This window comes from Chrysochloris asiatica, unplaced genomic scaffold, assembly GCF_000296735.1.
Source record: "Chrysochloris asiatica unplaced genomic scaffold, ChrAsi1.0 scaffold00170, whole genome shotgun sequence".
NCBI lineage: Eukaryota > Metazoa > Chordata > Mammalia > Afrosoricida > Chrysochloridae > Chrysochloris > Chrysochloris asiatica.
Genome location: NW_006408688.1, coordinates 5,855,115 through 5,869,967, shown reverse-complemented (window position 1 = coordinate 5,869,967; position 14,853 = coordinate 5,855,115). Strand labels below are relative to the sequence as shown.

Sequence of the window (14,853 nt, the reverse complement as noted above, 5' to 3'; positions counted from 1 at the left end):
ATCACTCTTACTTCCTAGTCTGTCTTCATCTGGAAGCTCATCTAAAACCTGTCCACCATGGGTGACCCTGCTATTATTTAAAACACTGGTGGCATAGCTTTCAGAATCACAGCAACTCACAAGCCACCACAGTACGACAAATTGACAAATGAGTGATAGTGAGTTATGGTATTAGCTAATATTATTGAATGTCCCGTAGACTGCCAGAAGAGCAAATAAATCTGTGTTGAAAGAAGTGCAACCAGTATGCTCCTTAAAAGCCAGGATGGGGCATCTCTCATACTTTGAACATACTGTCAGGAGGGACCAGTCCCTGGAGAAGGACATCATGTTTGGTAAAGTTGAAGGTCTGTAATAAAGAGGAAAATCCCTGACAAGATGGACTGGCACAGTGGCAGCATCAGTGGGCTGAAACATAACAATTGTGAGGATGGTGTAAGGCTAGGCAGTGTTTAGTTCTGTTGTGCATACATTCAGTATGACTCAATAGCACCTAATAACAAAGAATAAACTATATGCAAGAAGCCAGCACTCAGTTCATTTAGTATTAGAACACTGCCGCACCTGAAAGGTATCCAATATTCTTCTCAGATCTCTTTTCCCCAAACATGAAGTAGCCATTCTGAATCATGTTAATCATTCTGCTTAAGAACAGTTTTTAACACTTCTACATCAAATGGTTAGTTTTGCCTGCTTTTGAATTCTACAGATGAATAATAGTAGATTATGTATTCTGTGTCTTAAAATAATTTTGAATTTGCTATTCAAGCAGGGTGATACTTCTAGCTGTAGTGTATTCTTGTTGCTGCTTTATGTTTTTTTGTGTATGAATATACCCTGGATTCTTTTTTTCCATCTTTGATGGATACGTTGCTGTAAACATTTTTGTAAATGATTTCTGGTACATTCCTTTGAGGGTTTCTCTAGGTTACTATATGCATAGGACTGGAATCACTCCAGCATCAGGTGTGTGCAAGTAATGCTAAATCTTTTCCAAAGGGGTTGTATTAATTTCATTCCTATTAGCAGTGGTTAAAGTTCTCATTGCTTCAAAGACTCATTTAGTTGTGTTACCTGAACTTTGAATTCCTGTTATTTTGATGAAATGATATCTGGTTGTGGTTTTAATTTGCACTTTCCTGATTATTAATGTGGGTTGCACAACTTTTAACTTTTTATGTATATGCATTTTCTTTATGTGAAATTTCTGCTTGTTTCTTTTGTCAGTTTTTAATGGGAAGGTGGTTGATTTCTCTTTTTCATATTAATTCATAACCACTGAAGTATCTCAGTTGGGCAGGGAAGTATCTAAGTTGAGCAGGTATGTATTTTTAGGAATGACCGTTATAGGGAGTTCTATTGTGGTGCCATAGGATAAGCACTGGGCTGCTAACTTCAGGATTGGTGCTTCAGACTCGCCATCTACTCCTCTGAAACCTTATACAGGTTTCACTATGAGTCAGAACCAACTAGAAGGCAATTAACAACTTTTGAGAACTTTTTATGGATAATAGGGGAGTAAATAGAATATGCAACTGGCTAGTTTTCTGTGATATATGGAGTACTGGTGTGGCACTGTAGGATAAGCACTGGGCTCACAGTAAATTTTAACTGCAAGGTTGGAGGTTCAAACTCACCAACTGCTCCTTGGAAACCCTTAGCAGGGTTGCTGTAAGTCAGAACTGACTTGATGGCACTTAACAACATCAATTTTTTGTGATATGAATGAGAAAAAGCAAGTGTGTGTAAATACAAGAAACAGAAAATAATTTTGCTTGACCAGCATTGATAAAGTGAGCTAAAGTCTAAGAAGCTTTGGTATACAGAAAAATCTCTTGAGGAAATTATTAAAACAGATTCCTGGGTCTCATCCCAGAGATTTTGAACGGCCCACAGTAAATAACCACCAACCAGTCTAGAGTTGTTGTTAAGTGCTGTCGAGTCGGTTCTGACCCATAGCGACCTAGTATAGGGTTTCCGAGGAGCAGCTGGTGAGCTTGAACTGCCGACCTTGCAGTTCAAACGGCTTTGCAGTCTGACCCATTAACTCACAGGGCTACACCAGTACTCCCCAGTCTAACGTAGGGCCCACAAATTGCATTTCTGACAAATTCTCACTTGCTACTAATGCTGCAAGTCTATGTATTTTACTTTGAGTTGTACTAGATTAGAGAATAGCTGTTCTAGTCTCTCTAGAAAGGTTTCTCATCCAGGGAGTGGCTTGTTAATTGGAACTTGGTCCAGGACAGGGAAGTTATATGTAGCTTTACAGTTAAGAGTTCTCAAAATTCAGGGCTAGGAATAAAAATAATAATAATAATAATGAACGTTCAGTCATACCCTTTAGGAAGCCTTTTTAGTGAAAGAATTCCTAGACTGAATCAGTTTGCTTTGTTCCCATAAGCAAGTTACCTAATCTTTTTGGGTTGTAAATGGTCACCTATAAAATGGGAGTGATAATACTGGTTCTTCATACCTTTCATAGTTGTCATGAAGGGCATACAGAAATAAGGCATGTGAAAATTCTCTGGAAACCTTAGTTTTATCACTGATAAAGCTCTTTGTCAGTGACACTTAATGGAAAGTATGTATGAGAATCTGCATTTTATGCCATGTGTGCATGCAGGCAAGCCCACATATAGGCTTCACTGAAGGAAAGTCAGAAGTTACTTATAGTTAAATGATGATGTTAACAAACTGGTATTTGGATCTTAAATTCCACAATTTAATGTAACAGATATCTCTTGAGTACCCATTGTTTGTTAACATGTGTCAACCTATATGGATACTAGGACTATAACATAATAGATAAATAATTTTAATATAGTATGTTGATAATAATGACAAAGGCATTTCTTTGTTGAATAGTATAACAAGCAGGGAAAGAAAATACAAAGAAGGGTATCGGGAAGCTTGCAAATGTGTGCATACAAGTATTTTTAAAGTGTCCAAAAGAAAGATACAATATGATGTTTAAGTGCTTGCCTTTTATAGATGATTCAGAGCTCCTCACTGTTCCTGATGGTTGGAAAGAACCAACCTTTTCCAAAGAAGACAATCCCAGGGGACTCTTGGAGGAGAGCAGTTTTGCAACTCTGTTCCCAAAATATAGAGAGGCTTACCTGAAAGAGTGCTGGCCATTGGTACAGAAGGCCTTGAATGAACATGTATGTACGTTTTATCCATTTATTTGACATTTGTCTCTTGCTTTTATTTGACGTTTGTCTCTTGCTTATAGCTTCCCCTTTAAGTGTATTGTTTAACAACCACTATGTTAAAATATTGCTCACATTATGCTCATGAGTCAGAACATTTTATTTGTGTTGTTTAAACCTTGTTCTTTCTTAATTTTCCTAATTATAGATTCTTTGTGAATCTCTGATAATTTGTTTTCACTTTGTCTTTAGTCCCCCATTCAGCTAGAAAAAAATTAGAAGGGGAAATTTTTTCATCCAGGGATTGGCTTGTTAATTAGAGCTGGCCTAAGATCTTTAGTATGTTCTCATTTGGATTACTATTTATTTTTTTAAACTAGAGATCATCTTTATTCTAGTAAGTATAGTTTATTCTAAAGCCAAATGTAAATGGTGTCAATTACTGGTTTCCTAATATTCTTTGCAGAATGAAAGTAGTCAAGTATTTGCTGTTTACCCTAGAGTTCTAGTGTGGTGCTATGGGATCAGCACTGGGCTACTAACTGAGGTTGATAGTTCAAACCCACTAACTGCTCATTGGAAACTACAGAGTTACTGTGAGTCAGAACTGACTTGACAGTACTTAACAACAAAAGCAATTTCTTCGATGAGAGAATTCAAAAGTTAGCTTAATGGTATAGAAACTGATTAATGGTTTCTTTAGCATGAGCTCATGTGTGATGCTATAGCATGCACACTGGACACCTAACCATAAGGTCAGCAGTTCAAACCCACCAGCTACTCTCATAATCCCTATACAAGGTTGCTCTGAGTCAGAATCGACTTGATGGCACACAACACCATCACAACACTGCAGGGAATGAGATGAAAGAATTTGAAAGAGAGACTTAATGGCATAGATTTAGTGGTTTGGTAAGCATGAATGCTGTAATTATTGAAAATTGAATTCAATCTTAGACAACTGTTTGCTCTTTGTCCTTTTGTAGCACGTTAATGCAACCTTGGACCTGATTGAGGGCAGCATGACTGTTTGTACAACGAAGAAGACTTTTGATCCATATATCATCATTAGGGCCAGAGACCTAATCAAACTTTTAGCCAGAAGTGTGTCGTTCGAGCAGGTAAATCTAAAATTGCCCAGACTTTTTGCTTAATTTGCATCAGCATTAGAGATAACATATAATATCATGAAAAGTCTTTTGCCATAGACTTTTCATGTTTATAGTTAGATGTTATTAGCCTAGGTGTAGTAAAGAAATATATTTGTAATGAATATTGATGGAAATATTATCTTTATTTTTCCCAAAGGCAATTCGAATTCTCCAGGATGATGTTGCTTGTGACATCATTAAAATAGGTTCTTTAGTACGAAATAAAGAAAGATTTGTAAAAAGAAGACAACGGCTTATTGGTCCCAAAGGATCTACATTGAAGGTACTTTTAATCATTGGAAAGCTGATTAACTGTTTTCCTCTAACATTAGTTTTTCAGTGCACTAATTATAATTTATTGTTCTTTTGACATAGGCATTGGAATTGTTAACAAACTGTTACGTTATGGTTCAGGGAAACACAGTTTCAGCCATAGGACCCTTCAGTGGCTTAAAAGAGGTAAAATGAGAATTATGTATTATCTTTAGTTAATTTTCAGCAAAGAGAAAATTAAATAATTTGGTTATAATAAAACGGTTCATTGGACTATATATGATTTATGATTATTTATGTTTTTAGAATGAATATTGTTGGCTTTCCTGTTAGTAAGTAATTTGTATTTCATGTTATTCAAAGGAATCACTGCTCCCAGAGCCTAGCATATTATGGCTTACTCTTGACAGCTGTGGGGAAATCAGTTTCTGAGTTGGAACGTCTGATCATCACTCTTCCTAGTACAAATTGTGATTGGAATTTAAGATCTTGGTTTGTAGCACATGCCAGAAGCATGATCTAGTTATCCATTTAATCCATTGCCAACTCCTAGAGACCCCATAGGATAGGATGGGATAGAACTGCCCCATAATATTTCCATGGCTATAAATCTTTATGGAAACATAGTGCTGCCACATCTGCCAACGTTTCAGTTAGCGACTGAGTGCTTACCCACGGTGCCTCCTGGGCTTCTGTGACCATTCGGTTCCAGCTCCTAGTGAACCATGTACAGGGTTTCCAAGGAGAGACATGTGCTCCAATAATTGAAGATTTTAAATAGATCTCATTTGCAATAATGTATTCAACCAGTAGAGGTCAGAGTCTGAAAACATTTTTTTCGAGATGTTTTATTTGGCTTGAATTTTCAGTGTAGTTTAATCCAGTTTTTAGAAATTATTTTTAAGAGAAAAATCTATGGATCAGAGACTTTCTGTTCACTCTTTTTAATGCTGTTGTTGTCTAGATGTGACTGTGAAACCCACATCTTGGTTCCTTCCTAGATCCTTTAATAATTCTATTTTGACATTTTTCTCATAAAATTGTCTCATAAGGCAATAATAACTTAAATATATTGAGTATTTTGTAGTTTTTAAAGTCTTTAAAATATCTTATTTAATTTTTCCAACTGATTTTAGAAGTAGATCTGTTTCCATATTACAAATGAGAAAACTGAAACAATAAAACTAAGTGACATTCGGATTCTATAAGTAGCCCTCATCCCTCTAAATTGCATAGCTCCTGAGTGTTGTAATAGTTCTCCTATTGTTAAATGCCATCGAATCAGTTCTGACTCTTAGTAAACCTGTTCAGGGTTTTGAAGGAGCGATTGGTGGCCTTGAACCACCCACCTTGTGCTTAGCAGTCTAGTGCTGACCCTACAGTGCTACACCAGGACTCCCTAAGAGTTCTAGGTACCACATTTTAGAAGGAAACTTGAGAAACTTCATTGTATTCCTAGAAGGATGACTATTATTATCAGTGGTCTAGAAGCCATTCAGAACAGTTGAAGGGGTGCTACGGTGAAAGCTGTGAGAGCCAGAACAAGAACTGTGTTTTTTCAGGTTTCACACGTTTTCCACCATTGACAGGGTGCTGGCATCAGTTTTCAGTCATTTGCTATTTAGTGGATCTGAGTTTCCTTCTTTGGCAGATTTCTGCCTAATACAACTTCTGTCTTTTGCAGGTTTTACTGTATATTCAATTTGGTAGCCATTGCTTGATACATAGAATATTTTGCAATATAAATATCTGTTCCTGGTATGGTGCTGGACTGCAAACCACAAACTCAGCGGTTCAAACCCACCAGCTGCCCCTTGGGGACCCTATACAGGGTCATTGTGAGTTGGAACCAATTTGATGGCACTAAACCACAATTCCTTCCCATCTCAATCATTGAAATCTTTGTTTCTAATATTTTTATTCATAAATTTCAGGTTCGGAAAGTAGTCCTAGATACTATGAAGAATATTCATCCAATATATAACATTAAGGTGAGTGTTATATGTGACTATACTGATGTTGTTGTTGTTAAGTACTGTGGAGTTGTAACCCTGCACAGGGTTTCCGAGGCTTTGAATCTTTACAGGAGCAGAATACCTCATCCTTCTCCCGCAGAACTGATGGTAGTTTCGAACTGCTTACCTTGAGGTTAGCAGCCTGATTTGTAACCACTACACTGTCAGCTCCTTGGTTGTTAAATTTCTTTTAGGTACAAAAACTTTTATTGATAATAAATATTTTATGAAGTCTAATAAAACAGATAAAGCAGATCTATTTTGGATAAATTAGAGGAAGAGTTGAGCCCACTCATATATAGAGGAAAGTTTGAAAACAATTGAAGGAAATCAGAGTTTGTGAGATCTCCTCACATTAAAGCATTTGTGGAAATTAACCCTCAAATTGTAGGCCTTTTGAGAGAGGTCTGTTTTGTGTGCAACGGTTGTGAGTATCCTTGGAAATGTGACCATGATGTAATGTGCTGCTGTGATAGATCATTGCTGAGCAGTGGGAGTCGTGGGGTAACACTGTAGGTAGGATAAGCACTGGACTGCTAACCACAAGGTCAAACCCACCAGCCACTCCTCGGAAATCCTGTATACATTCACTTTGAGACAGAACTGACTCGATGGAGCTTTACAACAACATTAGTGAAGTAAAAGCGATTTTCAGTTACATTGGAATATTGTAGATAACGAAGAGAGCTAGTGATGTATCCGATGGCTGGTTTGTATCCTTTGTCCATATATCTTTTGTTCCAGTGTCCATAAATTTTAAAAGGAGATCAGAAATGTGAGAATATTAATTTATCTCATCTTGAACAAGTTAATTCTGCTTTTCTCTTTCCCTATGAAAGATCTTATAGAGCTCTGGTAGTGTAGTGATTACGAATCAGGCTGCTAATCTCATGGTCAGCAGTTCGAAACTACCAGCTGTTCTGTGGGAGAAAGATGAGGCTTTCTGTTCCCATGAAGATTTACAGCTTCGGAAACGCTGTACAAGGTTGCTATGAGTCAGAACCGATTCCACGGCACTTTATAACAACAACGTGAAAGATCTTGTTTTTTACTAAACACTCCCTGCTTATAGGTAACATACAACTAAGAAAACTACCTTCTGACTATAAATTTGGATTTTAAGGTTTTAATGCAGTAATGGCTAAAAAACTGAATTAGTTTCATTGTCATCTCAAATATTTTAATAGTTCTACACTTCATGATACAAATTTCTAATAGTTTTCAAATGTTTAATTATATATGTTTGAGATATCCCTATTTTTTTTTTTTCATGTTTCCTTGATTAAAGACCTTAATGATTAAACGAGAGTTGGCAAAAGATTCTGAATTAAGATCACAAAATTGGGAAAGATTTTTGCCACAGTTCAAACACAAGAATGTAAATAAACGTAAGGAACCAAAGAAAAAAACTGTTAAGAAAGAATATACACCGTTCCCACCACCACAGCCAGAAAGTCAGGTCAGTATTAAATCTTGAATTTCTTTATAAGAGGGGGAGACTATTTAAATAAATATGTTTTTTTCAAAAACTTTATTGAGGATATTTTATATGAAGTTTGTGCGTGTGTCTGTGTGCATTTTTCAGTGTGTAGAGATGTTAGTGTAAATGAATTTAATTTTGAGGCTAAGTTAATGGGGTTTGTGGTGAAGTAAAGTCTTTAAATCAGGAGTGATTGGTGTAAGTTCTATCCCTTTAGCCACTATATGTTTTTTAGAAAAAATCAAACAGCAATTTAGCACTACAGTGCTTCTGTTATACTTTACAATATTCCCAGGCCAATGTACTATAACTGTTCCAGCTCTGAAATTTTAAATCCTAATAACCTTTTTCTAAGTTATGAATCCCTCTACTTCCTTTCCTACCATGACTAACATGTTTGTTTCACTTTTGTATATCATTATTTTCTCTCATGCCTACCTTTCCTTCTGTCACATCTGCCCTGCAAAATCCTATAATTTGGCATGGATCGGTCCAAAGTATTACTTCTTACCCATACTATGACTACAAGATTTAACTGGAGAAAATAGCATCTTTGGGTTAAATCTGTTATAGACTAGATTCCTGTATCTATGCTTCTGTGGGTTCTCAGTGTTGTCTGGAAGTTCTTTTGTGTGTCCTCTTAATTCTGTCAGTCTTCCACTCCTAGAAGATGACCTTGCCTTGCAGTTTACTGAAATAATTTACACGAGAATTTCCTCATCTTCCTCATACCACTTTTTTTTTTTCTTCTGTTTATACCAACTGTTTCTTTTAACTTATTTGAATTCCATCTTTACACATTTCTTGAGGGGTCTGCTTCATTATCCCTTCCTTGTGCTATATCTTAAAGTGTTCCCTCTCTACTACTTCATTCTGTTCAGCATATAACCCCATCTCTTTCTGTGTATCCTCTTCTATCCTCTACATCACTGTTTGGGGTTTTTCAGGAAGGTGTGATCAAAGAGAGAAAAGGGACAATGAACACAGTGTCAAACAGTCTACTCTGGAAGGGGAAGAAAGGGACACCAGAAAGAAACTGACAGTTGGGGAGAAGTAGAAGGATTTAGTTACTAAATCATACAACTGTGGAACCTGTCATGCTTCTTGTGGTCCTGTCCTGTAAACGATTGACTGACTGACGTGTGTTTTTCCCTCTACTATAAGTTTCTTGAAAACAGTTATGCCTCCTTTGACTTGTTCTGCCAACTTACTTGTGTGATTATGGGCAAGCTCTGTGCTTCAGTTTCCCATATATAAAATGGTGTTAATAATACCATCTGGCCAAATAATTGTTCATGAGGATTGAATGCATATTTCTAAAGAGCCTGGAACAGTACCTTGGATACAATGTTGTTGTTAAGTGCCGTTGAGTTGGATCCGACCCATAGCAACCCTATACAGGGTTTCCAAGGAGCGACTGGTGAGCTTGACTCCCACCTTGCAGTTCAAACGGCTCTGCAGTCTAGCGCATTAACCTACAGCACCACACCAGGACTCATTGGATACAGTTATATATATTGTTGTTAGGTGCGTGGATTCAGTTCCGACTCATAGCGACCCTGTACAGGGTTTCCGAGGCTGTAAATCTTTATGGGAGCAGACAGCCTAGCCTCTTCTTTCTCCCACAGAACAGCTGGTAGTTTCGAACTGGTGACCCTGTGGTTAACAGCCTGATTCGTAACCACTACGCTACTGGAGCTCCTTATAATTATGAAATAGGACCAGTATAAATATTGGATGGACATCTTTATTGTAACTCATTCAGGCCCTTTCATGTTTCTCCAAAACTGACTTTCCAGTTTCCTCTCACACTTCTCTAGAATATGGACTTTCTACTTCACTTTAACCAGTGTATAATGTAACCCATGAATACATGACCTACTTCACACCTTCATCATGCCTTTTGTGCTTATATTTCCCTCAACTTAGGATACACATCCCTTTTTGTTTTTTCTTTTAAGAATTAATCATAGGGATCTTTAACCTTACTTCTCTAACCCCCGTGGATAAAGATATGACAGTTTTTTGTAAAGATTTATCGCCTTTGAACCTTATGGGACTGTTCTACTCTGTTCTACAGTGTCGCAATGAGTTGGAATCAAAGTGGTGGTGGTGGTGGTGTGCCATGGAGTCTGTTCCGACCCATAGCGACCCTGCATAAGGGCTTCCGAGGCTATAAATCTTCACGGAAGCAGAAAGCCTCATCTTTCTTCCATGAAACCTTTGGTAGTTTCGAACTGCTGACCTTGAGGTTAGCAGCCCGACTCATAACCACTATGCTGCTAGAGCTCCTTAACTCAAAAGTAGTGTTCGGTTATTGTCTTAACCCCAAAGACGTTGCGACTGTATATTTGTAGAGATTTATATTGAAACTGTACTAATACTGAAATTTCTACAGTAATATTTCCACATTAAATTGGTTTAAGGCTTGGAAAAATTTCTTTATAGTCAAATATTTCTAATTTTTTATGCTTTATCTTTTTTATTAACTATCATATATAATTTGACAATTCTGTTCATCTTCATTTTTTTTTTTAAATATCATATTGTACTGAATAAGTTTCTACCACCATGAATTTCCTTTGCTGGTCATAAATTCTAATAAATAAATCCCAATCCCCAGGCTTCATTTTTCATATATAAATCTTACCTTATTTTATTAAATTTTATCTAGTAATAAATCTTACAATTTGAAGTATGGGGTTTGTCGGTTGTATTTTGTTAATTCTTAGGAAATTGAAAATTATTATTTTATTTGGAAGTAATTCAGTCCCCTGATACACTTTCAAGTACCTTGTGTAACATGGAATCCTCACTCCATGGATATGTGTATTAGGGAACAACATCCTCTAGGCAAAGTGTCCTGTATTTTTTATGTATGCTTCACTGTGGTGGTTTTGGTACTTGTACTATCCTCCCGTATCATTGGTTTATGGAATCCAAGGATACTGCCTTAGAGTTGTTTGGTGCCCATTTCAGAGTCTGACCATGGTTGAATTTATAAGTTGAAAATTTATTAGAGAAAAAAAAGTCTTTTCCAAGGTTGCAGAATTTATTCCCATGTTTCAGTCTTAGTAAATGATTTTTTATGAAGTAATTGTAAGCACCATTTTCTACAGATTGATAAAGAATTGGCTAGCGGTGAATACTTTCTGAAGGCAAGTCAGAAGAAGCGACAAAAAATGGAAGCCATAAAGGTACGAAAGACTGTTTACATCCAGTTCACATTTATTAGCAAAGTTCATGGAAACATGACTTCTTATTTAACTGTAGATTTTATTTTGTGTGCTTTATTAATAATTCAGGCAAAACAAGCAGAAGCTCTAAGTAAGAGACAAGAGGAAAGAAACAAAGCTTTTATCCCACCTAAAGAAAAGCCAGCTGTGAAACCTAAGGAAGGTAATGTTTGTTTTTAACTGAATTTGTCTGAATCTCTTTGACCGCCAAGTAAAGAAATAACCATATCCTCATCAGTTCTCTTGGGAGTGCTCCATACGATAAACACTTGAATGTGAACCACAAGGTTCATAGTTCAAGCCCACCAGCTGCTCTTTGGGAGAAAGATGAGGCTTTCTGCTCCCACAAAGGTTTAAAGCCTTGGAATCCTTACACAGGGCTTACTACGAATCGGAACCGACTCGACAGCACTTAACAACAAACACCACCATCAGTTCTCTTAGTATTTCCATTCTCTTAGCATTTCATTAATCCTTTTTATTGTTCAGTGCTCTTGAGTCGGTTCCGACTCATAGTGACCTGGTATAGTGTTTCCAAGGAGCAGCTGGTGGGTTTGAACTGCCAACATGGGATACACAGTCATAGTAACAACAAATGATTCAGGGTAATTTGTAATTTAATAGTGGCTGTTGTGGCACTGTGGGTTAAATACGTTGGACTGTAAAGTCGTTTGAACTGCAATGTTGGCGGTTAAAGCTCACCAGTCACTCCTCGGATGCCCTATACAGGGTCGTTATGGGTTGGAACTGACTTGACAGCACTTAACAACAGCAATGCCTATTTCAGAGTTCTTGTGTGGCATTATAGGATAAGCACAGAACTGAACCATAGGGTCAGTGGTTCAAACCCACCAGCCACTCTTCAGAAACCCTGCTGGATAGGGTTGTTATGAGTTAGAACCAGTTCAACACTTAACATTAATACCTGTTTCAGGATATCCCAGTCTGTCAACACTCTGCTGACTTCTGCCTTGTGCTTGGGAACAACTGTGCTGTGAGAGACACGAACTAGAGCAGTAAAGCAGGACACCCCTGAGTTCTGCTATCACGCCACTCAGAAAATGCTTATCAGAGACTGCGTTTTCCTTTCCTTTATTTATCTGAGCAGTGTGATTTCTATGACTGAAGAACACTAAATAATGACAGGAAGAAATCAAGGGGCTATTCAGAAGATTTTTAATAAGCTTTTCCCTTATATCTTTTCTTCATTCCTAGCTTCATTTTAATTGATTTTCTTTTCTTTTGCTTCCTCTGCCCTTCCACATCCCAGTAATACTTGTACACTTCATTGAATAACCCTCCAAACTAAATAGTGGCACCAGGGTATGGAAAGGAGAACACAGTAGCAGAATTGTACATGATCTATTGGTCAAAAACAGATATTACACATTAATATTTCATTATCTGGAGTCCTTGTGTTGTGCTGTAGGATTAGCACCAGACAGCTAATTGAAGATCAGTTATTCAAACCCACCAACTACTCTTTGGAAACCCTATACATAGTTGGTTTGAGTCTAACCAGACTCGACTGCACTTAACAATTTTATTCTTTTAATGTAGCAGCAGTGCTAATTTAAAAATACCATATTCTACTGTGTAGATGATGATGATAAGTGCCATCAAGTCGGTTCCAACTTAGAGTGACCCTGTATATGGTTTCTGAGGCTGTAAATATTCACGGGAGCAGAATACTTTATCCTTCTTCATGTGGAGCAGCTGGTAGATTCAAACTGCTGATCTTGCAGTTAACAGCCCACTCACTATGCTACCAGAGATCCTAATTTAACCTTCATTTATAATAATTTAAAATGTAGCTGTTCCACTGTAGTGGTGATGGTGGTGATGGTTATGTACTGTGCAGTTGGTTCCGAGCCATAGCGACCCTGTATAGGGTGTCTGAGGCTGTAAATCTTTACTGAAGCAGAAAGCCTCATCTTTCTCCAGTGGAACAGCTGGTAGTTTCAAACTGCTGACTTTAAGGTTTGCAACCTGATTGGTAACCAGTACGCCACCAGAGCTCCTTATTAGAGGCTGTAGATCTCTGCTTCTCAAGTTGTAGTTTGTATGAACTTCTTATCCCCTGATCCTTTTGAATTCTGAATACTATACCTTAAAAAGTTACATTGTATTATGCTTCCTTTCCCTGTCACATTTTTGGCATTGATTATATGATCAATTTTATAGGGAGATATCCAACTTCTTGTTTTTACTGTAATAATTTTGTTAGATAATATACTGTTAGTGGTGTTGCACAGTAGGACTAGCACTGGACTGCTAACCTTACAATCACTGGTTTAAAATCATCGGTGATGCTGCTCCTTGGGAACCCTATACAGGGTTACTATGAGTTGGAACCAATTCAAAGGCTCTTAACAACAGTCATTCAGTGAACTACTTGAAAGCTTATATTTTGACTTTTTTGATGTGTCAGTTTTCACGGTTAACTAATTACATACACTGAACTTGGAAGAGTTGCATATAATCTTTATGAAATTCAGTTTTAAATGATTTTTTATGTACAGTAGAAAATTAACATATTAATGAGTATATTAAAGTCCCAAAGGAATATGAAACAATTGAAGTACAAATAATCTGATTTTAAGTGGATTTAAGGAACTGCTAGCTGCAAGATTGGTGGTACAAACCCACCAGTGGTTTCTTGAAAACTCTATACAGGGTTGTTGTGAATCGGAACGTATTTGACAGCACTTAACAACCATACTTTAAATATAGCTGAATTCAGTAATTGGTTTGAATTTCTAAACTATAAAGTTATTTTCATGCATACTTTTACTAATGTATAATTATAATGCTTTATTTTATGGTTAATTGTGCTTTCAAATTTGATGTGGTTCAAGATGTCTTGCCTTAGGAAGGTATTTTATATTACCTTTCAGTTATAACAACACTCTGAAATTATTGTCCTAACTGTATATTATTTATGCTTTGTTTGGTAAAATCTCAAGAATTTCATATATTGTGTTTTAATTTGCTTAGCTTCTACTGAAACTAAAATTGATGTGGCTGCCATTAAGGAAAAGGTTAAGAAAGCAAAGAATAAGAAGTTGGGAGCACTTACACCTGAAGAAATTAAACTTAAGATGGAAGCAAATGAAAAGACAAAGAAGAAGAAGAAAAAGTAACATAGAAAATGGAACTAGACTTTAGTAAGCTGTCTCCTTTTGTAAAGGATTTTGAGGTGTACTTAGGCATTAGTTGCCATGTCTATAAGAGAGAATACTTGGATTGTTTAAAAAAAAATTTTTTTTTTGAGTTTCTTTTATTTCTGGAACAGAGTTCATTGTAAATAAATTATTATATTCATATGTTTTTTGAAAATTTTTGTATTAGAAACCAGTATATATGTCTTTATAAATGTTGGACCTAATCTGTCCCAGGCAGATTTTGCCTAAGCATGATTTTAGAATCAATTCAAGTGAACTAGTTTTAGCTATTATAATTATCAATAAAATCTAATAATGTCATTCGTTGTTATGTGCAGTGGAGTCAGTTCCGACTCATAGCGACCCTGTACAGAGTTTC

General features: G+C 36.7%; 1 protein-coding gene and 1 pseudogene across 1 annotated transcript; one reads left to right on the top strand and one right to left on the bottom strand.

Annotated features, from left to right (window-relative positions):
* The window catches only part of LOC102813741, a 14,916-nt pseudogene extending 14,295 nt beyond the window's left edge, over window positions 1-621 (bottom strand).
* A 2,345-nt stretch (window positions 622-2,966) lies between these two features.
* KRR1 (KRR1, small subunit (SSU) processome component, homolog (yeast)) lies at window positions 2,967-14,686 on the top strand. Its single transcript, XM_006871623.1, has 9 exons — window positions 2,967-3,167; window positions 4,142-4,276; window positions 4,464-4,589; window positions 4,682-4,765; window positions 6,514-6,570; window positions 7,883-8,053; window positions 11,194-11,271; window positions 11,380-11,473; window positions 14,308-14,686. Exons 1-9 carry the CDS (start codon window positions 2,967-2,969, stop codon window positions 14,451-14,453), a joined length of 1,092 nt encoding a protein of 363 aa, XP_006871685.1. The 3' UTR covers window positions 14,454-14,686.
* The last annotated feature ends 167 nt before the right edge of the window (window positions 14,687-14,853 follow it).

Coding starts and splice junctions, on each gene's coding strand:
- KRR1 (XM_006871623.1), top strand. CDS start 2,967: ATGATGTTTAAGTGCTTGCCTTTTATAGATGATTCAGAGCTCCTCACT. Junction 8,054..11,193: donor CACCACAGCCAGAAAGTCAG/GTCAGTATTAAA, acceptor CATTTTCTACAG/ATTGATAAAGAATTGGCTAG. Junction 11,272..11,379: donor AAAAAATGGAAGCCATAAAG/GTACGAAAGACT, acceptor TTAATAATTCAG/GCAAAACAAGCAGAAGCTCT.